This window comes from Ammospiza caudacuta, chromosome 9 (genome assembly GCF_027887145.1).
Source record: "Ammospiza caudacuta isolate bAmmCau1 chromosome 9, bAmmCau1.pri, whole genome shotgun sequence".
Lineage (NCBI taxonomy): Eukaryota > Metazoa > Chordata > Aves > Passeriformes > Passerellidae > Ammospiza > Ammospiza caudacuta.
In genome coordinates this window covers 9,733,072-9,757,969 of record NC_080601.1, presented here as the reverse complement: position 1 = coordinate 9,757,969, position 24,898 = coordinate 9,733,072, and the positions used below count along the sequence as shown (strand labels likewise).

Below are 24,898 nucleotides of genomic sequence, written 5' to 3'. Positions count from 1 at the left end.
ATTCTGAGGTCATAAAGACCCAGTTTCTTATTCCTCTTTGTAGCTATTCCTTCATTGTTCTGCTGTTTCTGTTGCTTTTGGACCTTCTGAGAGATTCAGGTTTTTTAGGTAGTTGTGTGCTAAGTTGATTTCCATCTGCTGAAAACTGTGCACTCTTTCTTTGGGTTTTTATTAGAACAGGCAGCTCTGATATATGTAGAGCGTGTCTGACCTGTGGATACTGGTTTTGAAGGGTGAGCTACACATCTTTGCTTCATCTGCACTTGTGTTCTCATGCCTATACTGCAGTCATTGCCAGAGAAGTAGAACAAGAGGAGAACTAGATATGTTAACAGCTGCAGGGTGTTGGGAGGTGAGTGAATACACTGCCCTGCAATAGTCAGGAGACCTTCCATCACAGGGGTCAGAGCCATGTTCATTCAGCACCTCACCAGTCCCTCAGGCACCCAGGTGCATCCTCCGTTACCTCTGTATGCCCTGCATATTGATGGTAATGGTCAAAGCCTTGCATAGAATCAATGATAAGCTAATTGTGGTATGTCAATCCTCTGGGAGACCCCCTTAGTAACAGAGGGTTATGAAAGAAGGCAGAGGAGCGAGGGCACCGCGTGGGAGAGGAGCCTGATGGACAGAACCCTGCAACTTCCTTCATTTTCTCTCTATATTCCACATAGCTCCCTTGCTCAATTTGCTACCCACACACCAAAGCACTGTCCCATTTTATCTGCTTCCCCTGGTACTTCCATTGCTTATCTTACGAAGATCTGTGTCAACATTTATCAAAACAAATGGCAAGCCTGGGACCTTTTAAGTAGTTTTTTTAGTTAATAAAACCAATCTTCTACTTCTGTTATGTTAAAAGTACATTATCTTTTTATTACAAACTCTCTGCAGCTCTGTCTGTTTGCCTTCTTGGCAATTTCATGACTGCTCCAGTTGATTGCTGTATGGAGAATTACAAAATCATTAAGGGTGGGGTTTTACCAGCTGACTTACAGTACAAGCCATTTCTCAAAATAACCACAACAGTGCAATACTGATGTGTAATTTACGTCACAGTATGTTTTTATGAAATAGTTTGTGGGTTATTCATTTAGATCTAGAACTGAATATCTCTTCTTTTGCTTTTTAATCAAGCCTGCTGCCTTTTTTTTTTTAATATTTTCCACTCTGAGGCTTGGCTTGCCTCCAACTTACCAGCTACATGGAAAAGGAAAAAATTGATTTTTTTTTTCTTTTTTTTTCCTTTGCCTGCAGTTTAACTGCAAGTGTTGTTTGCCCTTTGATGTATATATTTGTGTTAACTGCCTCTGAAGAAATGGTAGATGTGTGTATAATATTTTGTACAAAGGTAGAGCAGAGAATTGATAAGAGACGTAAAAGTTTGCAATTTCAAACCATACCAAGCAAGTGTTTCTGTTTAGCCTCCTGTGCTGGTACATTTCCTTTTTAAAAATGGCTTTCTGTATAATGTCTTGTAATTAGAACAGGAAATCATTGAGTAACTGTAAGAAGAAAAAGAGCACTTAAACTGAAAAAAAACTTACCTTCTGAGAAATTATATTCAGCTTTTTTTTCCCCTTTTTTTTTTCTTCCCTTCACATTACTGAGTTGTTAATGATAGTAACAGATGTACAGACCCTTATCTGTATCATTGTTCTGCTTGTGTTTTCACAGAGGGGAGGGGGGGATTGGGCCAAAAAAGTAATTTTCAGTAATGCAAAAAATGAATGGACAGAAAATGGGAAAAGCCTAATTACAAAAAATATTCTGTGTCACAACAGAGTAGCAATTAAATTGAGACTTCAATATAATTATCAATAACAGTCGAGCCTGGAAGGGTGCCAGGCGTGTAAAGTTGGTACTCAGCCTTTATGTGGTTGCTAGGAGGACGGCAAAAAGTATAAAGCTTAGAGAAAGGAATGTCTAATGTAATAAAGTAACAGAAGGTAGCATAAATCATTGTGAGAGCAGTTCATATTGACATTATTTTACTTAAATTGGGTCGAAACTAGACATTTAGTCTTACAAGAGGAACAAATTCATATTTCTTCTGCAAGAATAACTCTGTGCTTTCTGGGAAGAAGTGGAGTGTGCTTTCATAGCACCAGCCTCATACATATTTGGAATCTTTTAAGCAAAAATCTTAAAATGTTTGTTTCTGTTGGCATCCAAATGCATTTGCACTAATACGATTAAAAGAACTAAAGGGCAAAATACTTGGCAGCTTTTTCAGTTGAGGTAATTAGGTACAGGAAGGAACATGCATAGTTTTTCCATCAAGCTCTATAAAATCCTGGTGTGAAGGTCTTTTTAAAGAGAAATAATGCTTACTGATGTTGAGGGTAGATTATGGCAGTTAGCAATAACATTATAGGCTGATGTTTCTGAAACAAGCAAACAAAAAGCGTGTTACAGGGGTTTTTTCTCTGCTCTCTCTGTAAATAGTTCTGGCTCTAGATGGATTTGTTAGGAATTCGTCCTTTTAACAGGCTTTATTTTTTTTTTCTTTTGGGGCTTTTAATTGTCTTGCCTTACATATTAAAAATGGTTGTGCTGATTTGAAAAGTCAGTTCTTGCATAGATTCATTGTGTTTGGCATTTCATGCATCTCTTACTTACAAAGACAACTTGAAGAACATGTAATCCAACATAAATGCCAGGCTGTGCCAAATCCCAGCTCTCTTTACCCCTGACAAAGGGAACTGTTGGATTATATCTCTGCAGATATAGGCAGTGCTTGGAAGGCAGGGGTGGAACTTTGCTTCCTAATTACAGTTTCTCTGTTTTCAGCCCTGAAATATAAAAATAAATGAAAAGTTGATGTTGGAGGATGTTATTAAACCACGCAATTATGATATAAGCATAGGATTAGAGTAATTTCAGTTGAGCCTCACAAGCAGAATACTGTAGATATTATCTTTTACCATGTTCTGTCTGTGGAATCTAAAATGAAACTCAGAAAATACAGCATCTTGGTTTCCTAATGTCTCAGTTGTATGTTTATAGAAGTCATGTTGTTTTTCTTAATTTTAATGGAATGTGATCCACGTTTTGAGCTTCTCTTCTCCTAAGAGTAAACTCTTTCTGATCATACTTCTGAAAAACACTTGCAAAATTCACTAAGTCCACCATTAAATGGCACGTGTGAGATTTTGATAAAAGCAAATAATAGTTCGTCTTTGGGCTTGCATTTTATTAGGGATTGGTCTGCTTTGATTTCTCTTTTCTCATGTGGGCGTGGTTGAGGAAAAAATCTTTGTTCCAGGAACACTGTGTTTGTCTTTCACTAAGCAAATTTTCAGTTTATTCAGCCTTTGTTCATTCTTTGATGTATCTATTGAACCTGGAGTAAAAAAGGAAAGGAAACAAATGCATCACAAAGTACTCATTGGAATTGCACAAGCATGTATGAAAGTGATCCTGTAAAAATTACTTGGTTTTAATTTATGCCAGGGGGTTTGAGTTAAGTCGTCAGTTGTCAGGGGTACAAAGTTTGTGTAATTCTGCACAGGGACTTGCAGCACATTTGTCTAGAAACTAATGGTTTACTACAAAGGCACGTGGGACATACATTTATATACACCCTGTTTAAAAAGCTGACCACATCCTGGCATAAGAAAAGTGCTGTCAGATCGACAGATTCAGCTCGGCGCTATCTGCACAAAGGTATAAAGTAGTAATAACCGTCAGGCAGGCGTACGTGCAACTCTCAAAGGAGTTAAAGGACGGATCATGTGCTTCTTAATTCCTAGAACACTTTTCCTGATCTGATTTTTAGAGTTTCCTAATAAAGAAGAGAGAGCATTATTCCCAGGAGCAATTGGCTCAGTCGTGCTGTTGTGTAGGCTTATGGGATACTTGTTGAAACAAAGAAAAGCATGACCACATCCTTATTGGCCAAAAGAGGTTTTAGGGCCATCAATTTTATTTTCTTAGAAAATGCCAGTGCTGTTTACCAAAATGTATAACCCTTATTTAATTTTTTTCTTTTTATTAACACAAACAATTTTATCTCCTGACCTATGTCAGGGTACTGGTGAGAGTTGAGTTTTTAAAAGTGATGGCTTTCAGGAGCTGTGCTGGTAAAAACAGTGCTATGCAAGTCTGTCTGTCGTGTTGAGTTTTTTTTTACAGCATTGCATTCCTCTGCAGTGATGACATTCTAGGTGATATATCTGCTTCCAGAGACTTCTTAAAATTTAGCCTTTTATGTGTCAACATTTTCATTGCCTCACTTGAATCTAGATGAGTTGTGCCATCATATTTAGTTGGGGAGAACTGATCTGACTTTTCTTTCAGTGTCTGAAGTGATTTTTACTTTAGGAGTAAGAATGGTTTCAGTATTGGTAATGGGATTAAATAGTAGACCTTTTGTCTCTGGCAGAAGAAATAGCTGAGTTATTCAGTAATCAGAGTAGAACAGAAAACGTAAAGTGAATGCTGTTGCTTTGTCTTCATTGGCATGCCTGGAAAGTCATGTTCAGTTAGGTACCTGAGGAGATAAATGAGCATAAAAAGTGATGTTGAGTACATACCTGCAAATGAGTAATTTCTCATGTTTGTATCCCTAGTTGAGTTTTTTTTTTCCTCTTAGCTTTCCTTCTGGTTATATGATGACACTTGATTGTGTTATTTCAAAATCTGCCACCTTCATATGTGATATCATCTAAACCATAGAGGAATGGAAAGCTCTGAGGTCTAGATTGCTTTATATTTTGAGCCCAGCAGCACAAGCTGTTCAAAAATTCATTTGCTTGTTGTGCTCTGTAGGAGTTTTATTGAGTCCTGCTGCATTTGCAGTTAATGTGCAGAAAGTTGCTTCCACCTCTTGGGGTTTAGCAACAATGACCAGGTTGGGTCACCCACCTCCCTGGCCCGGAGGTCCTTTGGTAGTTGCCAGTGTCAGGGACTGGAAAGGAGAGGTAATAGCTGTATGCTCTGAACCTTGTATATTATTGTTTTTAAAAGATGTTAACTGATGTAAACATGAGTATAGAAAAGCTGTATGGGGAGCTGAGTAAAAATTACAGATTATATTTCTATTGAAGCAGCCAAATTGGCAAAGTATGGAGAACGCTTTGATTAAGGCCCTTGGCCAACTTCAGCAGAGCAGTGTTTTATTGCTCATCCAGGTAGTCCCTGTAAGTAAGTATGGGAAAACTGAACAGAAAGGCAGAAAATAACCTATTTTAATAAACTTTTTTTAAATTACTGGTTTTTAACCTTTCTTTCCAGACCCACTGTGCCATAAAAGTTGTGTCTTGAGAAAGACTAACTTACTTCAGAAAAATAAATTGTTCCGAAATACTTGAGTCACAGTTCTTGTTTTGTATTTTTCTGATATACTAAGAATATTTTTTTCTGTTTTTCCAGGTGAGGATGATGAAGATTCAAACCTTTTAATTCTCAGCTACCCACAGTACTGTCGCTACCGGTCCATGCTAAAGCGCATCCAGGACAAGCCCTCGTCCATACTGACAGACCAGTTCGTGTTAGCCCTTGGAGGAATTGCAGTGACAAGCAAGAACCCCCAAATCTTCTATTGTCGGGATACATTTGATCATCCCACCCTAATAGAAAATGAAAGTATATGTGACGAGTTTGGTAAGTCCCATTACAGCTGTTTTCTTTTTCTCACAAGACATTTTTCTTCTTTTAATTATCCACTCATTTCCAAAGGGAAGATGTGATTCCTTTGAAGTGAACCATGAATGCTATTTATGATTGAAATGATCAGTACCAAATATGCTCTTTATTCTCTAAGACTGAAGGCTTTTGGCCACTGGTGATCTCAGTATTACAACTTGAGTTCACAAAGATAATGTTACATGGGTGGAGTGTAGCACAGTGACTGGGTCTGAGTGAAACAATACCTTGCCTGGGTTTGAAGTTCATCTACCTTAACCATTCACTTGTAGCCTGTCTTCCAGAAGCATTACAGTGTGTGTTAGTTTTTTGAAGTCATTGTTGGTGCAGTATGCTAAAAGATGCAGAATAGGAAGGAGTCCTGGCACACCCCATTGCTGTTGCAGAGCACTCATCAGCCATGCTCCCCAGGCACTGTAAGAGTGTCAGCTGTAGCTGATGTGTTCCTGGTCATCTTGGAATGTGGGCTTGTTCAACATGGGCTTTGCCACTGCTAGGGGCTTGATTTTATGAGTGCAGAGATACTTCTGGGAGGTGACCTCTTAATTCAAGAGGCATAGAGAATACTCTGCAGCTCTAAAGGAGTATGCAGCTTCTTACAACTGGGGGAAAGGACTGCAAGATTTGACACCTGATAGCAACCAGATGATTTCACACAGGGTTTTTTTTTGGTGTCAGATCATCCCAAGACAGCAGGTGTGCTTTGAATATGTAGCAGAATGCATGTTGTGTAGACACCCAGTCATGGGTCCAGTGTAGTTTCTTTAGCCCTGTACAGAATTAAGTTTTATGCCCCATATCACCAGATGGATGAGTTCTGTGGCTAATGCTTGCAAAGTCTGCATGGTGCTGAGTACACCTTTACTTGCAAGACCCCCACATCTCTGCAAGGAAGCTCCTGTAGTCTCTTAGAGAAAAAAAGTCTGCTGATGCCCTTAAACATTTAATAATGAGAGTGAGAGGGAATATTTCTGATGGGAGAGTCATCTGCCTGTTTTTCTGAACTGGAACACACTGGCTTTGAGCTTGGTGCCCAGCTCAGGCATTGTTGTAACAGCAGAGAAACCCTGACTCATCTGGTGGCATTGGGGCATTTTGTAAGGTAGTGCTGCTCTGCTGCTCTGCCCCTCCATTCCCAAAAGGCAGAGGAGATCCCTCCAGTTGTCACTGGAGCACATGACTGCTGGGAGTAGTTTTAGTTTTGTGCTGTCAAGATTTTTCAGAATCTGGCCCAAACTGTCAAGTCTGCTCACACTCACACAAAACATTGCAGGTTTTGAATGAACTATGAATAAAAGTGTTGGTTGCTCTTAGGGGATGGGGATGGTGAAAAAAATGAATTAAATGCCCTGGAAGTTTGGTCCAATGACACAATAGTATCATGTTGGTTTTTATAGCTCAAGCTCAGAATATAAAGTTCAGTTGTAATTGACTCTCCTTTTTATGTGAGAAAGGTTATTTTAGGCTTGAAGGCATTTGATGAGCCTACCATCTGCTTTCTGTGGAGTATTTTATTCAGGGTCATTCCTTGATTACAGGTTTGTTGAAATAGTTGGATCCATAATGCAAGTGTATCATGGAATATTAGTAATAGATGAATCAAAGAGATGTGGAATGATGCAGAAACTACGCTTAGTGAACCATAGCAAGTGCTTTGTTCAGCCTCTGAAAGCAAACTATGCCATTCTCTTGACCTTTGCAAGGCAATTATCTCATTATCAACCAGAGCCACAGAAATCTTAGCCATAGAAATTAATAATGTGTATTTAAAATTTAGTTTGATTCAATAAGCAGATTTTTTAAAAATTCCTATTTAAAAAAAAAAGAGCCACAAAAAAATCCCCAAAAAAACAGTTTAAAAGTATTTATTATGAAAATAATGATGTAAAACTTGCAAGCCCTGCTGTTTAAAGAAGGAAAAACTGGCCAGTGTGTGGTTTCATATCTGCATTGCGAAATGAATGGTGTCAATTATGCTACCTTTGTTGAAGACAGCAGGCAAAGTACAAGTTTATCCTTTTCTTTGCTGGCAGGACAATAAAATGTACAACGCTTCATTATACAAACAGTTTACATTGATACCATGTAGATTGATGTCACATGGGGAAGGTGATGACTGCTAAGGCTAAACACAGGCAGGGTGGTACAGTAGATAAATAGATTACTCTAAGGCACTGGTATTTATCAGTCAAATCTAAGGGGATACCAGATTACAAAAATGGTGGCTAAAATTCTGAAAAGGTGTCTATAAGGAGACCCAGACACATGTACTTTTAAGGGTTTGTCCCTCTCTTACCTTGCAAATGAAATAAGTGTGCAGAAGGAACAAGATAGGAGTGTGTATTTCACCATTTTTACCTTAAATTCTCCCAGCTCTAAAGCAAATACAAAATTTGGGAAATACATTCTCCTGATGTCTTTATGGGGGAAGCACTGGGGCACTGGTTTCCAGTGTGGATGCCAAGTCTTCTTCAGAAGCATTGCTTTTGAAGCCATTTTTACACATTCTCTGTATGTTGGAGTACTGCAACAGATACAGCATGTCACAAATGAGACAGAGAAACACTTTACAAAGAACCCCCAGCATGTAAGCTATTGTCCTTGTTAGGCAGTTTTAATAGGCCAAAATGTTTTTCCTGAAAATATTCTCTCTACTTTCATTATAACTTTATAACAAAAAAAAAAAAAATTTGTTGAGCTCTGACTTGTTCTCATACTCCTTGCCTATTTTTCTCTCTTTTGTAGGGTTTAACAAAAATAAATAAAGTTGAAAATGAGGAAGAAGAATTAAGTTTTGTTGACAATAAATGTTGTTTTGGTGTGGGACTTTTTAAAGCAGATGTTTGTAGCTGCTATCTGTGAGCTCCCCCAGGTATGGCTGGGAGGGAAGCAGCAAGGCTTTGGGCAGTCCTGGGTGCATGTTCTGTGTTTCCATAGAGCCTCTGTGAGCTCAGGCCGTGCTAAACTTGCCCTCCAGCTCCAGCCACAGGTGTTCCCAACACCACTGCCTGTGCTTGCCTCTGCCCTCTGTGCCCGCTGCTGCATGGCATGCACCCAGTGCTCTGGACAGGAATATTCAGGATCTGTTTTCTTGCATGGTCCTCTTGTAATTCTCCTCTGATTGGTTCCCTGTGCCACAGCATCCCACCTAGGAGGCTGCTGGAGGAGCAGGCTGCTGAGGAAAGGGCTCAGCAGCTGGAAGGCTCAAACATTTGCATGTCTTTCTCTGCAGCCTGCCACAGAAGGACTTGCTCTGGATTTACAGAGGGAAGGCTGCTGTGAGTGGGAAGCTTCCTGCTCCCATTCTTGTTGATATAACCACTGATTAGTTAATCCAACTGCCTTGGAGGGTTCCCCTCCAGAATGCAAATAGGCTCAAGGGCTTGCTTCTGTTCAGAAGGCAGAAGACATAAACCATGCTTGGATATCTTGATAGCCCACGTTCCTGGCTATGACTGCAGTCCAACTGCACACATATCCCTCTCCTGAAATAAGAGCAATTAGAGGTCCTCACCAGTGTGAAGCAGTCCAGGTGGATAATGAAATGAACATGAGCAATGAAAAGGAACATTCATTTCTCTTCAACTCAAGACATTTTTCAAAATCTTTTTCATTTATCAGTCTCTGGGGTTACTGCTACTGAATAACTTCCATAAATGCATATCATTTACTGGCATCTGCTGTGTGGTCATATGTGCTGCAGGAGAGAAGGAATGAAAAAATTAGGTTTCTAATAATTTTCATTACAGACCAAAGGGATCTAGCTGGAGGCAAAGCTGCCTGTGAGTGTTCAGGTGTATCTGAAGGTCACTGGGCATAAATCAGTGTGCACTTGTTGCTAGAGCAGTACATGTCCTCTGTGTTTGCTTGTCCAAAATAGGTGACTTCAGTTGCCAGGCTTGTGCCAGCTCCATGGCATGGAGTGGCTTCCAGGGCTCATCAATGAGCCGGGATCTTTCTGTGATCCAGCTGTGGTCTGGGTGATTGTGAGTTTCAGCTCCATCAGCTTCACCAGGTGAAAAATCTCACACAGAACGATTTTTCATGGTACTTTGCTAGATAAATGTTATAAATCCTGTCTGCTAAAGATGAATCCAAAGGCTGTCTTTCACTGTGTGAGGATGGGCTTGCTTTTTCTATAAACAGGAGTGTGAGAGAAAACCTTATTTCTTCTCAATTTTCAAAACCTGTTTGGTAAATTTTAAATCATTCTGGATTATTTTTACAGCATGCTGGGTCCAATATGCCGTTTAACAATATGTTTGGTCCCTGGAGTACTCAAAACACATGTTCAAGCCCAAAAGAAGGTTTTGGGTTTGCATGTAAAACCCAATTTTTAAATGAAACATTTAATACCAAAATGTGAGAGAACTACAACCTACTGTGGTATAAATATAGGGGTTTTTTCTCTGAAAAATTAACCATTTCATTTGGCCATAACACGAGCAATGCAGAGGGAAACTGTTCATTGAAAAAAATCCATGTGCAAAAGGGAATTGCAGGTCCCTCTTATCTCTCCCCATCCCCCAAACCAAACTTAACAATATATTGCTTGCTAGGGGAAAAGTTATCTGCATTAAAATGCAAACCTCAGAACCTTCAGCAGCTCATCTCTCCCTGTAAAACAATGGAGAATGCAGTTTGTCTCACTTCCAGCCCTGGCAGGGAGTGGTTGGGAATGAGGGGTGACTTACCAGTGCTCCCAGCTGCTGGAGTTTCTGAGCCAGCAATTTCAGAAAGACTTACCCTCCCTGTCATTGGCCAGGGAAGCCATGGAAGAGCAGCATTATGAAGAAGAAAGGACTTTTTAGGAATGGGTCATATGCCAGAAAAATTCTGTGGCGTGGCATGGAAGCTGGTCACTCCAGGGTATGGAGTGGTACCGTTGCTCTTGGTATAGCTGAAATTTGATCTTTGCTCTCAGTGTACATCTTAGTTTACAGAAGTTTGTGACTCGCAGATAAAATCAGTTGTTTGGGGGAAAAACATAACAAAATAAAACCTTGGCAGGGAATGAGTCTTTAAAACAAACAAAAAAAAGGACGGAAGAATGTTTTCAGTCTAAATGAAATACAGTTTTCCTGTTGGTGACTTATTTTATTTGTGTGACTCAAAGTTGGCTTTTCTTTTTAAACTAGCTCCAGTACAAAAATTGTATTTGAGCTGACTGGGTGTTTTTTTAAAGTTTTTCAGCTGATGTAAAGTATCAGCATTATTGCTGTTGTCTGTTTTGGCTACCTGCAGGATAATTTATAACAGTGAAATTCAGAAAAACCTGAAATTTCTATATAGATGCTTTGGGCTTCTTTGTTTTTATACAGAAGTGATATTAGAGTGGGATTGGTGTTAGTGGTCCTCTGCAAAGACTGGAATGTTTAAAACATTCAGAACAGCAATAGGAGGAGTATGGAGACTTGTTATTAACATGGATACTGGGAGCTCCTTAGATGGAGCTTTACGGTGGCATCTCCAACAGTCTGAAAAATATGCAAATTTTTTCCAAGGTCTTGGGCAGGGTGGCTTAGCTAAATATTTCAAATTTTAGGTCTCTCAAAACAAAAACAGGACATAGCTGGAGGGGAAGTAGTGATTAATGCATAATAGTGCTATATACAATATAGATAAATGTACATTTCCTCTTCCCTCCCACCCCACCTCTGCAAACACAAGCTTTTAGGTTGAGAAAGTGAATCTGGAAATGTTCTGCATTCTGGTCAGATTTCTTTCTTATTTTGTTAATTCAACTGTAGAGCAAGATATTAATGATCCCCAGATGTTGTTTATAATGATTGATTTTTCAGTTGTGAAAAAATATTTGGAGGGTTTTTTTTAAACAATTGATATTTTCTAGTGTGCTCTGCTGCATTTGAATAAAATGTCTGAAGGCAGAGCTGTTTATGTGCCCAACATAATTGCTTCTGTTAAGTGATTTCTTCATTCTTAACATTTTTAGCTCTAATTGCCTTTTCCCCATACAGCTAAAAATAAATATTTGCAAGTTTTGCATTCTGTCACTCATTGAAATGCATAAAATATTTGTATACTCAAAGCAAGAAGGCGCTGATAAGGGGTCACATTCTGCCTTCCTTAGTGGCGTAAATCCAGCATAACTCTATGCACTTCTGAGGCTGTTACTCAAGATTTTCACCAGTTAACCAAAGACAGAATCTCACCCAATGTTAACAGCAAGCTGTTAAGTGAACACAAGTAATATGTGGTAAAGTAAGATAAAATACCTTCCTGTCTGCAAGAACTTCAATGGAAACAAATGCTGTTAGCTTCCACCCCTTTCTGGTTTTTTAGTGCATTTTCACTAGCAACCATAGTTGTAACCAGGATAAATAGTAAGATAGATTTGTTTTCACTACAGAATCAAAATTCCTTGATGGAGAACACTGATTTTATTTGGGTTGTGTGTTCCTGCTGCCCTCAGGAAGGCGGCAGATGCTGAGTGGAAGGGCAGGTACTGCTTGAAAAGCTGCTTCTGCCCATTCCCTCGGTGTCCCAGAACTTCAGTGTATTTTTTAGCTTAGTGACTATGTGACAGTGTTCTGGGGTTTACACGTTTTACCAAACAAGAGTTCAGCAGAGAATTAATGTGTAGTTCCAGCAAATGAGGGTTTGCAAGTGAGCTGTTCTTCTGTGCCTGATAAATGTAACCCATAGCGTGTGTTTTGTCATCTCCTACACATGCATCCTCTTTATTAGTGTCCATTCAATAAATGATTGTAGATGTACATTACTAATTCCTTCTTTATAAGATTTCCCCTTGATGGCTGGTTTTACAATTCAGCTATCAAAATCATGTTTTGTGATCATAGCAAAAAGTAAGATGGGCTGTGTTCATTGTGGTTGTGAGCCATGTCCATCATAGTCTGGAGCCATCTCTTTTGCCTCATATGCCTTCATTAGTGCATCCTTGTTTGACTGTTCCCCTGGTTTCTGTGCCTCCCTTGGACCACCAGGCCTGCCCAGACTCTGGAGCTGTGTCTCAGAGTCCCACTGGCACCCAAGCTGTCCCTGAGCTGTTGGGGCTCAGCAGTGGCAGTGAGCAAGGGAAACCTTTATGGCCAGGGAAGGGCCCCCGTTCCCGTACAATGGAAAAGTGGAGTGGTTTGTGTCAGAATATGGTCACATTCTTCTGATTAAACCCACTCAAAAAAGACAACATTGTAATATTTTCCAATGACTGTTTATCATGAATTACGTCAGCCTTAGTTTAAATTGCTATTATTTCTCCTTAATGCTTCTTGGTGCCTGCATAATTTACAGCATTGGCAGCTGTGGGACTATGAAATAACCTTTCACAACCACTATACAATAGTAAAGAACATGAAGTTTTTGTTGTTAATTATTATGGGACTCCTTTAACTTTTTTACAAAGTGACATAAAATATTGTTGAGGTATTTACGGTTAAAGCTACTTTTACGTGGATCTATTTTCTTTCTGGCTAGTTCTTAACTAAAGCAGTCATTTGTGGTTATTATGCCTAGGGAAATATTATGTCAGAACTGGTTTAACAGTATTATTATGTATCCCATGTCATATATTACATGTCAGCACTTGAGGCTGTCTTTCAATAAAAACAAATGCAATTTTAGCTAATGGTCTTTTAGGTATAGACCATTTGTAAACTTACCTGAGTTCATTTGAAGGTATACTAAAAAGCTTTGTTCTCTGAGAGTACACTCGGGTAATTTCATTTTGACTTGAGATGGAATTTCCAAAATATTTATCATTATTTCAATCAGAGGGTGCTGCCTCTAAAAAGCAAATAGTTTCCCAATAGTGAGGTTAATGTACACATTTTAAGGAGCTGTAACTGTTACTCATTACTTTGTTTACTTTTCCCCCCTTTGGAGCTCTCGCTTCCCAGGTTCCCTACTGGTCAGGCTGATAGGAGTATCCCAGGCAACTAAGCCACCTAATGATGATACTTCACTGTGCTGCTTAAATGAATAGCTTATACCTTCTGCATAATCCGTGGGTGAAGGGGGAGAGAAATCAGAGGTTGAAGGTGAGTTTTAGGTTTCCTTGAAGTTGCATTTCAAATTTGGAAAACGCAAACTTAAGCAAAGTAAACTTCGAATTAATGTGTCATTCCCCTTGGTTCCAAATACTATGCATATTTTCCAGTACTTACTTATTTAAAGCAATAAATTAAGCATATAGGGTGTGCCAGAAAGTTTACACAAAGAATGAAAACACATAAATGACTCATGAGAACTCTCTCTGTGGTTCTTTTTTTTGTTGTTGTTGTTGTTCTTAATGTGTAATTATTTAATTACTGGTAGGCAAATTAAAGGAAAAGAAAAAATCATTATTTCTCTCTCTGTCCTCCCCCAAATCTATGCTTGAGCACCATCAAAATGATCAAAGCCTCTATTTGTCTCTAGTTGCATTTTCCTCCATGGGATTGCTGGTTTTGGTGACTCTATTGTAAGGAACTGAAACGGCTGGACAAAAAAATTCCGTTTCTGTCCCCCTTTAAATGCTTGGACTAAGGAAGTAAAGATGCAAACATGAAACTGGAAAAGCAAGCAAAGAGCGGGGTGAAGATTTTGTGTGTTGCTAAAGTGAAATTTAATAAGGGGAACATAAAACGGAGCTAAACTTGCCATGGATGCCATGAGATTTTTTAATATTAGGCAGCATGCTTGATTTCCCTGGAAGTGAGTGAGCATTCTGAATTTAGAGTTGTTTGGCAGGGGGAGGGGGTGTTTCGTTCTCTTTTTCAATCAAAGGCATTTCACAAGCCGATTGCATGTGAAAGGGGAATCTATCATTATGTAAGAATGTAACAAACTTTTCCCTTTAATGAATGAATATTAGGTATTTCAGGAGCCCATAAAAGATGGTAAAAGAGAGAGACAGAGCTGACGTTTGAGAGATTTTAATAAAGATTGAAGTTAGTAGTGAAAAGGTCAAAGTGCCATTTGTTGAGCCCCTGCTTCTGGCATGGTTTCAAAGCTCGCAGTGCTGACTGGGGGGCTGTGATGTGTGTTAATGAACAGTTGTGGCACTTAACTGAGATCATGGGTTGGTCACATGAATATATATATAAAAGATATGAGTGAACATTTTCCCCCTTTTTGCAGCAGTTTGGCTTTTGGAAGGACTAAACAATTAAAAGAAATGTTTGAAGTGCTTGAACACCACATTAAATCCCCTAGTCTGTAAGGAAAATGAACTATGAATAAAAGAATACTGCTCTAGTTAAATATAGTTATTCAGAATTGTTTTTAGCCACAGATGTTATGCCATTTTAGAAACTTAGACTAAATAATGTCAGATCTTGTTTGCTTTTTTAGTATGTTATTCATTTATTGGGAAATTCAAAATTTAAAACAGCTGGGAAGGGGTTTGGTGTTCACTAAGTAATTTTTAAAATGTGTACATTGCAGACTTACTCTTACAGGGCTGTTTAGAAATGACTGAATTGTATATTATAGTTATAAAGTTCTGTAAACATGCTCTAACATGTGGATGACAGGGAAACATGAAATGGGAAAATGAGATCATTTTGGAGCCAAATTTTGTGTATTACAGACTTGATAAAACAGCAAATGGCTTTCTCAATTTAAATAATTTGTAACTTTCCAGGAACATTCGTGGATGTTATGAACAGTAGGTCTAAAATAGCAGCAGAAAATAATGTTCGTTCTCCTTTAATTCTCCCTTTGATGTTTATGTCAAAACGAAGGAGTTAATTTATCTAAGAGTTTCACTGCATGAGTTGGACTGTACAAAACCAATCATGTAGAAATAATAGACTACCATTGGAAGTGCTGTACTATTGCAGTTTTAATAGCTCTTCAGTTCTGCTCAACAATTAGTCCATACATTTTATAGCTGTGTATTTAAGAAACTGGCACACTCAGCAAAATCATAGTAATTGGGAGATGATGCAATGTGGAGAGAAATCAGAGTAAGAAAATGAATTGAAAAATAATGTTTTGTTCAGGTTTGGGTTTGTTTTCTTTTAAAATTTTAAACACTGCAGTTGTAATTGATGGTGGGTGAGACTTCTGCAGAATGTAAATTCCACGTGGCTGGGATTTTGTGAATTTGCTTTTAAATCAAATTGCAAAAGAGGCAAAATAGGTCATTAAAATTCTTCCTATAGTTTTCTCTCTCTGAAATCAAGGGAGGGCATTGAGGGGGATCCAGAGTAGGGCTTTTTCTCTCTATTGACAATAGTGCTGTTTAAGTTCTCATTATCTGTCAGCATCTTTGTAAACCTGATCAAACGGATCACGGGCAATTAGTTTATCATTTACACAAATAGCTTAAGAGACCTCAGCAATCACTTTTTGCATGTGTCCATAGCCAGTGGATGCTGGTAGCTTCTTCCTAGGACCTTGTTTTTATATATGTCCTGAAAGTGAAGGCAAAGTTTAATAAAAGAAGTAGTGTGGATTTTTTGTGTAGGTTTATCATTGGCAATTATGACTTTTTAGTGAATTTTTTTAGTTGATATATTGTCCATGATGGGCCAAAGGTGAGTTAAGTGCTGATAGTTTACATTTCAGCTGAAGTTTATTCCTTGGTATTAGATACAGGTGTATCTTGGTCTTCTAGTGATCTGGCAGCATTTCCATATGCTTCAGGGCTGTCATGTTGGTCTTAATGGTATAAATTATTTGGGGTAATGATAGATAACCAATTGACTGGAATAAGAGAGCAGATCTGCTTCTTGGATTAGTAAGCAGGGAATAGAGAGAAAAAATAGAGAGGTGTTACTGCTCCTGCCTCTAATGCTAGAGGAAATCAGTATCAACCCCCTAAGAGCTAACATTTTTGGTTAGTCAGTCAAATGATGATAGCTTGCTGCAAAAAGAGTGGTACAATTTCATGGAATAACTGCACTACTAATACTCAAATGTATTATTCTGAACTATGGGCTTGTAGAGGAACATGGAAGTGCAGGAAGTGTTTTGGAAGAAATGTTTGTCCCTACTTTTACCTTTGTACCTGATTCTGATTCCTTTGCATATTCAAATACTGGACAGGGTTAAGGAAGGGCCCAAAAAGCAGTTCATGGGACAGAAGACTTGCCTCTAAGTGAAAGACTAAAGAATGTTGCTCCAGTTAGTGCACAGAGGAGAAGACTAAGAAGGGGCCCAATCATTCTGTCAGTACTTCATGAGAGACCTGTGGCAGTAGAGGTCTCTGTAATTTGGCAGACATAGCAAGACCCCATGCTTCAAAGTGGAAGCAGATAAATTAATGATGAAACGAAGGCGCAATTACGTAGCAGCGAGGGGTAATTAACCATGGTAACAACTTAGCTAGGAGTAGCATAGATTCTTTTTTACTTGAATCCTTTAAATCAAGACTGCTTTGTAAAAGACAGGATCCTTACTCAAAGAAGAGATACTGTAGTCCAGTACTCTTCATCCAGTAGTCATTCAGCTGTATAGGCAGTATCTGCAGAAGGTAAACAAGGTGCTAGTATCCTCCTAATTCCTTCTGGCCTCAAAAACTGTAACTTTATTAATAAATGTGGTTTATAGCATCCAGACCTGTAAAGGCTAGACTGTGCTGGATCTTGTGTCCATTATACAATAAAACAAACCTTCAAAAAATTTGCTTGTGCTCTTAATTAAACAAGGCAGAGCTTTGTGTCTGTTCTGTGGACAGGAGAATGAGGAGCAGGGTTATGGAGGAAATGTGGTGTGTTAAGAGCTAAACATCAGTCTCTTCAGTGATCCACTCAGGGGGCTGTTAATAGCCTACATCATCTTTGTTCTCCTTCCCTGGCTCCATCCACCATGAGCAGCTGAGTGCCTCAGAGCACCGATCAGGCAGTGTGCTCCTCTGCTCTGGTTTCTGGGGCCTGATCAATCCATGGCCTGTTCTCTTTTCAGAAGATCAGCTCAGGGAGAATTTTAGGTCCATTTTAGGTCACTTTTAGTAACTTCTGCAAAGGGCTGTCTCCTCAGGTGAAGAATGGAAAACGTAACTCAGTAGCGTGTCATTTAAATGTGTGGCAACACACTGCAAGGTCATCTGAGTATCTACTTCATGAGTCTTCCCCGATGGGTCTTTCACAACCACCTCTGGTCACCTTAACTTCACAATAGCTTTAAAAAGATGTTAATTAAAAAGAAGGTGTTAGAAACAAATGGATAGTAGAAGAGAATGAATTTATTTGAAATTAGCAGTTTCAGGTCAGAGAAGGGGTAAGAGAATATGTGAAAACGCTAATGGTGATCATGCTGCTCGCGTAAGTGACATTCACAGACACTGCTGCTGCTTCAACAGAGAGGTGTGGTGCGATCTTCCAGCTCTGTCATCACCCTCCTGTCTTTCCCTCTGGATTTGCAACTGTAGTGGAAGTTGAGCTTCCAGTGTAAAACAGCTGTTTGCTGTGGGGTGGCATGTTTACTTTAAGTAGGTGTTGATGATTTTACTTCTCACTTCCCTGATTAAATAAGTCCCTTCACCTTCAAGTCTTACAAAGCTCGGCTGAACTGTGATGAGCTAAGCCTGTGTCCCATTACGAGCTTTCACAGAGGTAGAGCACAATTTTGCAAAATGGAAAAGGTTGTTCCCAGGGTCTTGAGCAGCTCTTAGCTCAGAATACCATGTTTAAAATTAGCAATATAGTTGCCCTCATTCTTTTATAGCATCCCGATTTTGCAATGAACCATAATCGTTGTACTCATTTGCCAAAAAAGATGGTTCTTCAGGGGGTTTTTGGTGCTGGTTGTTTCGAAAGGCAGCCTGTAATTAAGATGAATATGTGTACGTTGTGAATGTTTAGTTATGGTAGAGATGGTTTTTTTATAAAACAACCCCCCCTAAAAATTACCTAGCTGCAAATCCTCGCAGTTGCTTAGTTTAGAAGTTTAAGTCAATTTATGGAAGTCTGTGTTTACTGTCTTTAGAGCTTGATCATGACATTGGAATGTATTTTGGAAAAAAAGACCCTATAAAATGAAATCCACATTTATGGGTAAGAAGCACAGAGCACTTAGGATCAGCAGTGAGACTGCAGCATCTCTTTGAAGTGTAGCAAAGAGGAGTATTTGCTGGTGCCATGTTTGGTTTAGAAGGTACTGAATTGATACACTCCCTACCTTCCAACACTGTAACAGCAGCTGGACCCAACACAATTAATTTCATGAAAATGTGGACTGTGATATCCCAATGACAGCAGTCAGAAGATAAAATAGATCTGAAGCACTTAATTTAAAATAATACTTTATAATAAAGCCAAGTCTGCTGAGATGCTGCTTTTGTGCTGCGCTGCATGTGAGTAATCTGAGTGACTCATCTGGCCTCTGACATACTGAAACCTTCAACATTCCCAGCCACGAGTGTTGCCTTTCATAAAAGAAATATCCTATTTTTGGTATGGCAATGTCCTCAGTTTTAAAGAATTTTCCTCTTTTAAAGTGCTCATACAATTAATGCCTCATGCATGTATTCAACAATAGTTGCCTAGCAACCATCAGAAATATTCGGGAGAGCAAAGGCAGCCAAGATGAATGAGCAGTAACATCAGCTCCCTTTTCAGGTGAGCTGGAGAAGGCATCAGGGCTGTCCTGGCTGGGTCTAAGCGTGCAGAGCCATGAAAATCAGACAGTCCCAAAGTAGCAAACACAAGCTCCAATTGGCACGTCAGTCAAAGGCAGAGATGAGGTAGGTGGGTCATGCAGCCAGAGCAGGAGCAGGAGGCTGCAGTTGGATGGACTTCTGCAGTTTCAGAAGCTTCAACCAAAGCGAGATAGCAATGGTTAAATAGGTTACAGGAAGTCAACAAACACTCCTTAGTGGCTGAAGAGAGTTTTGCCGCCTTGTCTTGCATTCCTGCAGCTAGAGAATGCATGAGGTTCCTGCTTCCTTTGGTAGGAACATTTGGCCATGGGTCTGAGCTCCAGGCAAGCCCCTTGGTTGGCTCCACCCCTTCATTGCCCCTGGTTGCCACTTGTTGCTGCATTTTAATTCTTGCATAACTTTTACCTCACACAAAATTGTCTCATTCTACTGAGTCAAGTCCTTCATGCCTTTTTTAGCCCTTGAAGATGCCATTTAAATGAAATGGAAATCTTTTCCATAGTAACAGCCCACAGCTGCTATATGTCTGTTTGGATTTTGGTCTTTTTTTTTTGCCCTTTTTTTCTTTTTTTTCTCTTTTTTTCATCAGAAAGGTTGAAATTAAGTGCTTGGTCTAGGATTGGAAGATTGGTTTTTATCATGGGTTGACATATTCTCAGGGCCAACGCTGTCACAGCTGGTGCTAGTGTGGCCATGTCCTGTACCCATCCCTTTCTCTGGATGAGTTTTGGTGCTGTTCCACAGTGGTTGTCCCATTGCAGCTCAGGGACCTCAGCGCTCACTGTTCAAGCACAGGGCTTTGAGCCCACATTCAGCAGGATGCACTGTCTTGTCAAAACCATTTGAGATGAGAGTTTTAATCTGTATAAGTATTTCCAGTTGTTTTCTTTTCATTAGACACGTTAAAATTAAAAAGCCTGTTAGTGTTGCTCAGAACATTTTTGACTGCCTGCCTGATTTGAGGAAAGTTATGAAATTCTGATATTTTCCTGTTGGATACGAAAACCTGATTTATGATCATCTCTACTTCAAAGGTAAAGGTTAAGAACAAGATTAGGATCTCCATTCCACTCATGGAAATCCACAGGAGTCAATTACTTTGAATTGACAGTGCTGTGATTTAGATCAGAATCTGGCATTAAAGCTTTTGGGGGTTTGCTCTTATACCCATCGGCTTCAGTGCCACTTGAGTGCCAACTCTGCTTTTGGTATGTGGTGGTGGTATTTGCATGTGGAATTGCCTCAGGGGCCCCACATAAAACATTGCTTCACTAGCTTTAATGGGATTTTTTTAGATTAGATGTTAAAATGTTGAAATCAAAATATATAGAGGGTGGTCAGGAAGTATCAGACACACAATGATAATCAGAATGTGATTTTTGAGTTAGGATATCTCATGACTTAGCTGAAAAGCTCATTTATCTTGGAGCTCTGAGGCTTTCACTCTTTCTGATTATAACAGGCATTTTATTTCTGGCCTTGATAGTTGATGAGATATCAAACTTAAAATATGCCATGATCCTATAGTCTGGTAGTGCTTTCTGGCACTGGTCAGTCACTAAATATAGCCAGTTTTGAACCGCTGTGATAAACCTGGAAGTAATGTTGAGCAGAAAATTCTCAGACAATTCCACAGACAAATGTGGAATATGAAATTACTTTTCTGGATTGGATCTCATTTGTAGTGTGTATGTTTTTATGTCCTGTGTCTCTCATCCCCAAGTTTTCCAACTGCTGTCCTATGAATGTTTTGTGGTACAGCTAAATCTTAACTAAGGCATCTCAGTGGTTCATGTTGGTTCATGCTAAAGCAAAAAATAACGTGGTTTTTAAACCCCAGCTATTTCATGCATTCCTTTTGGCTTTGTAAACCATTTTGCTTTGTTTTTGCAAAAATAAAGTGTATTTTAAAAAACCCGTGCATTTCCAAAAATCACTGATTGTCTTCCAGTGAGCATAGTCCAGAAACATGCAGATTCTTGCATTGTATTATGGGATATAATACAATGCAAGAATGAGTGGTATTCATCTGTCATGCATAATGTGGAGGTGATAGGGGAGGAAAGGAACCTATTAAAAAGGATTTTTTTGTTTGTTTGGGGTTTTAAAATTATGTGTTTGCATACATTTGTTTCCTTTTCCTTTAATTTCTCCTTTCTTTTTCATTGTTGTTGTTTGGGGGGGTTTTTTGTTTGTTTTGGCTAGGGTTTTTTTTTAATTTTAAACTTCTACCAGGCTATGTTTAATTTCAAGATGGTGTCTTTGCTAGAAACATAATCAAATGTAATGTCTTCCACAACCTCTTCATATGCATGACTGCATAAAGCTTGTATAACAGTTTATTATTATAAAATTAGTATAGAATAGCACAGAGCAAACGGGGCCCCTGGCCAGATGAACTAGACAATGAATAGTTATATAAGGTTTAGAGGCACATGTATTAGAACACAAGCGCCCTGTATTTTCTTCTCAATTGTCTGCTGTTTGTTAATGTTTCCCTTTCAGTGTGATTGCATCTCAATTTAATAGCACTTGCCATTTCAGGGTTTACTGTGCCAGCGCTTGCATAGTTACATCCCCTCTGTGCTGCAAAGCCTGCATGTATATTAAAGCTGAACTAGGCATGGTTGGCTAATGGGTACTTCAAGAGATATACACTTATAGAATTAAGTGATGTATGTAATTGTTAATTTTGTGTTAACAAGTTTGAAAAATGTGTTTCACCAATAATTGTAATGCACCATTCTGTGCAAAGTGTGACATTTTAATTCTTGTTGAACAGTTCCCTACCTCTGCTCTGTGTTTTCATGGCAGGGTATTATTTTGCAATCAAGATAAAAGCATTATTTATTAAAGTTCTAAAATATTACATTACTGGAAGTTATAAGCTACAGATCAATCTTCTCTTTCATAAAAGCATTTCATTGATTTTATTTTTTTAATTGGCCTTTGAATTTTAACTTAAGTTCCATATTATGGATCGCATATGATTCCAGAAGCAGAGAAATGTTTAGTGGAGACTTGATGCTGTTTTAAAGGCAGCAGTGTACCTGTCACAGAGCTGTGGGAAAGGCTTGCATTTGGCTTACACAGCTTTGGGACTGTCAGATCCCAGCCTGCTGCATTTTTTGGCACAGGGAGCCCATTGACTTGGGCTGTGGGAAACCTACATTCAGCACTATCGGTCCTTGTGTCTTTCTTTGCGCCTCCAAAGGAATTTCTGTTAGAGACTTCACTTGGGACTCAATTAACAACTCCTTCGTGCTTTCAGTGAGCCTTTCCATGGTGAGAGGGTGCTCCACAGAGTCTGGCTGCAATAGCCCAGGTGTCTCTTGGTGACACTTTCACCTGCCTTGGGAGTGCTGGATTTAGCTGCTTTCTGTATGTAATCCAAACAGTCCAGAAGTGCACATCTCCCTAGTACCTATTGCTTCAGTCCTCCTATTCTTCAGTTCCTCACCTTTGCACCCCCTGCCACATGGTCCCATCCCATCCTGCTTCCCTTTGCCACACCAGGGCTGTTTCTCCCTTGCCAGCCCTTGGTGGTTCATTCATGTCACTGCACATGTGAGACCCAGCCCTGCAGTGGGTGTATTTATTCTTCCAAGCCTAGTAGCCTAACTATGAAGCTGCACAAAGCAAAGCTCACATTTTTCTTCCAGTTAGCAGACATTTACTTCATTTGGCCCTTCTGTGTCGTCTCATCAGTGTAGTGTGACCTTGTGCAGACTCACTCAACAGTGAGGAAAGGCGGTTGAGAAGGGGAGACCATCGCCGTCCTCCATGGAGCTCAGGAGTGGCTGTGTCTAGGATTTGACTTCCCAGTGAAGCCAGTTTTTCTTACTTGCCAGTAAGATAAGGAAAGGGCAGGGTGGGATGAGCATAATAGGCTCAAAACACAATAAAAATAGCAAAGGAAACAAACAGTTTGTGCCTAATTTGAAACCAACAGATCTCCATGGTGATTGCAACAAATCCGCTACGTTTGACTGTTTAGTGAAGACAAAAGGTTAGAAATAGGAGTTCAGCAGCTGTGCTGGACTGTTTGAATGAACATAGGAGTAGGAGTGTTAAAACCTTCCCAATGACTGAGTGGCTGTGTGAAGGTGCTAAGGGGAATTCTGGGAATAACTTCATTGAAAATCCAGAGGATGCAAGTGTCTTCCTTCATAATGCATCTTCAGAAAAATCAGCTTCTACAAATTTCCTGGAATTTCTGCTTTCAACAGTGCTGTTGTGTGGAAAAGAGTCCATAGCTCTGTGGCTTCAGGCATAAATAATGTGTAGAAAACCTTCAGAAGGCAGGCAGTAAGCTTGAAACCTTAGATAAATAATAGGAGTAATACACTTGCCATAGTGAATAATAGGACTATATCCCATCCAAAACTCTTGTTTAGCATTGTCCAAGGTAAATCTTTATGTGAACTAGAAACCAGAGATAAAATTTCAGTCCTAATTTACAGATGCTTGAGACAGAGGAAGAAAGGATTGCATTAGTCCTCACCAAAGAAAAAATTCTGTTTGTGGTAGTCTGAAATACTGCCGTGGGATGAGTCAGAAAGTTTTTGTTGTTCACATCTTCAGAGTTCAGGGCTGCTGAGTTTTGGCATGCAGACTGGGCAGATAGCATTTGCAAATCAACACGTCCTTTTGCTGAGGCCATTGGCACAGGAAGCTTCCTATTTACAGTTGGTATGTTTGAGTTTCTGAAGTTTTTTTACATTTGAATTTTGGAGGGGAGAAGATGCTTCTGTAGTATTTAATTGTAATGAAAAGATCTCCAGAGACAGCTGATGAAGACATTCTAAGTGTATGTTACACTGCATCAAGATTTAGAGTTTCTTGAATAAATATTGACCAATTTGACCTTTGCTTTTCCTCAGTCAATATTTATCTCCTGGGACAATGAATCTTCATATTCACCTTAGCTGAAGTCCAAGTCTTACTTAATAGTGTACTTGGAAATCCAGAAGAGGTGATGATTTGTCTTAGTGCTATTTTTATCTGTTTAAAATCAGATATGTAGGTTTGGCCACCCATGTCACTTTGTCAGATTTCCTAAACAAAGTAGCTTCAGGTCATGGCTGATGGGGAGGCTTCTAGGAAAAACTTAAATCCAAGATATTTCAGAGAGCAAGAGACCTGTCTGCAGTGGATTTCCAAAGGGGGCAGTGGATTTCCAGGGGTCCCACTCTGTCCCTGAGAGACAGGTCTAGGGGCAGGTGATCCCTAACATGGGATCATAAATACCCCATTTATTATTTTAGTGGCAGTTCCAGTGTTTTTGGGCTCTGGCATAAGTTGAAGCTGAGACACAACCTTCCTCTGAAAAGTGGGGGTGCTGCAGCAGCACAATGGCTGGAACCAGTGGGTCAGGGTTTCTGCACAGGTCCTGCCACCTCCTTGCACAGTGTCACCTCTTCAGTGTCCCACAGCATCGCTGGCTGCTGTTGGAAAAAACCTCCTCTAACCAATTGGGGCAACACTTTGGGGTGGAAAGTGAAATTACTGTGCTTGTGAGCTATGCTGTGAAAGTGAGAGCAAGAGAAATGGAAAGTGCTGTTCAGGCAGTAGAGAAAGGCGGAGCCTTACAAATATCTGCTTATGCAAATCTAATCATTTGTCTTCTGAAATGTTCATTTTGCCTTTTCCCTGATTATATTTTCTGAATTGCCATATGTA

General features: G+C 39.5%; 1 protein-coding gene across 1 annotated transcript in view; it reads left to right on the top strand.

The window, feature by feature from the left end:
• Positions 1-24,898, top strand: part of ARID5B (AT-rich interaction domain 5B) — a 113,209-nt gene that overhangs the window by 41,733 nt on the left and 46,578 nt on the right. The window contains exon 3 of the mRNA XM_058810470.1: positions 5,377-5,607. Coding sequence (XP_058666453.1) covers positions 5,377-5,607 — 231 coding nt within the window. The remainder of the gene's footprint in view (positions 1-5,376; positions 5,608-24,898) is intronic.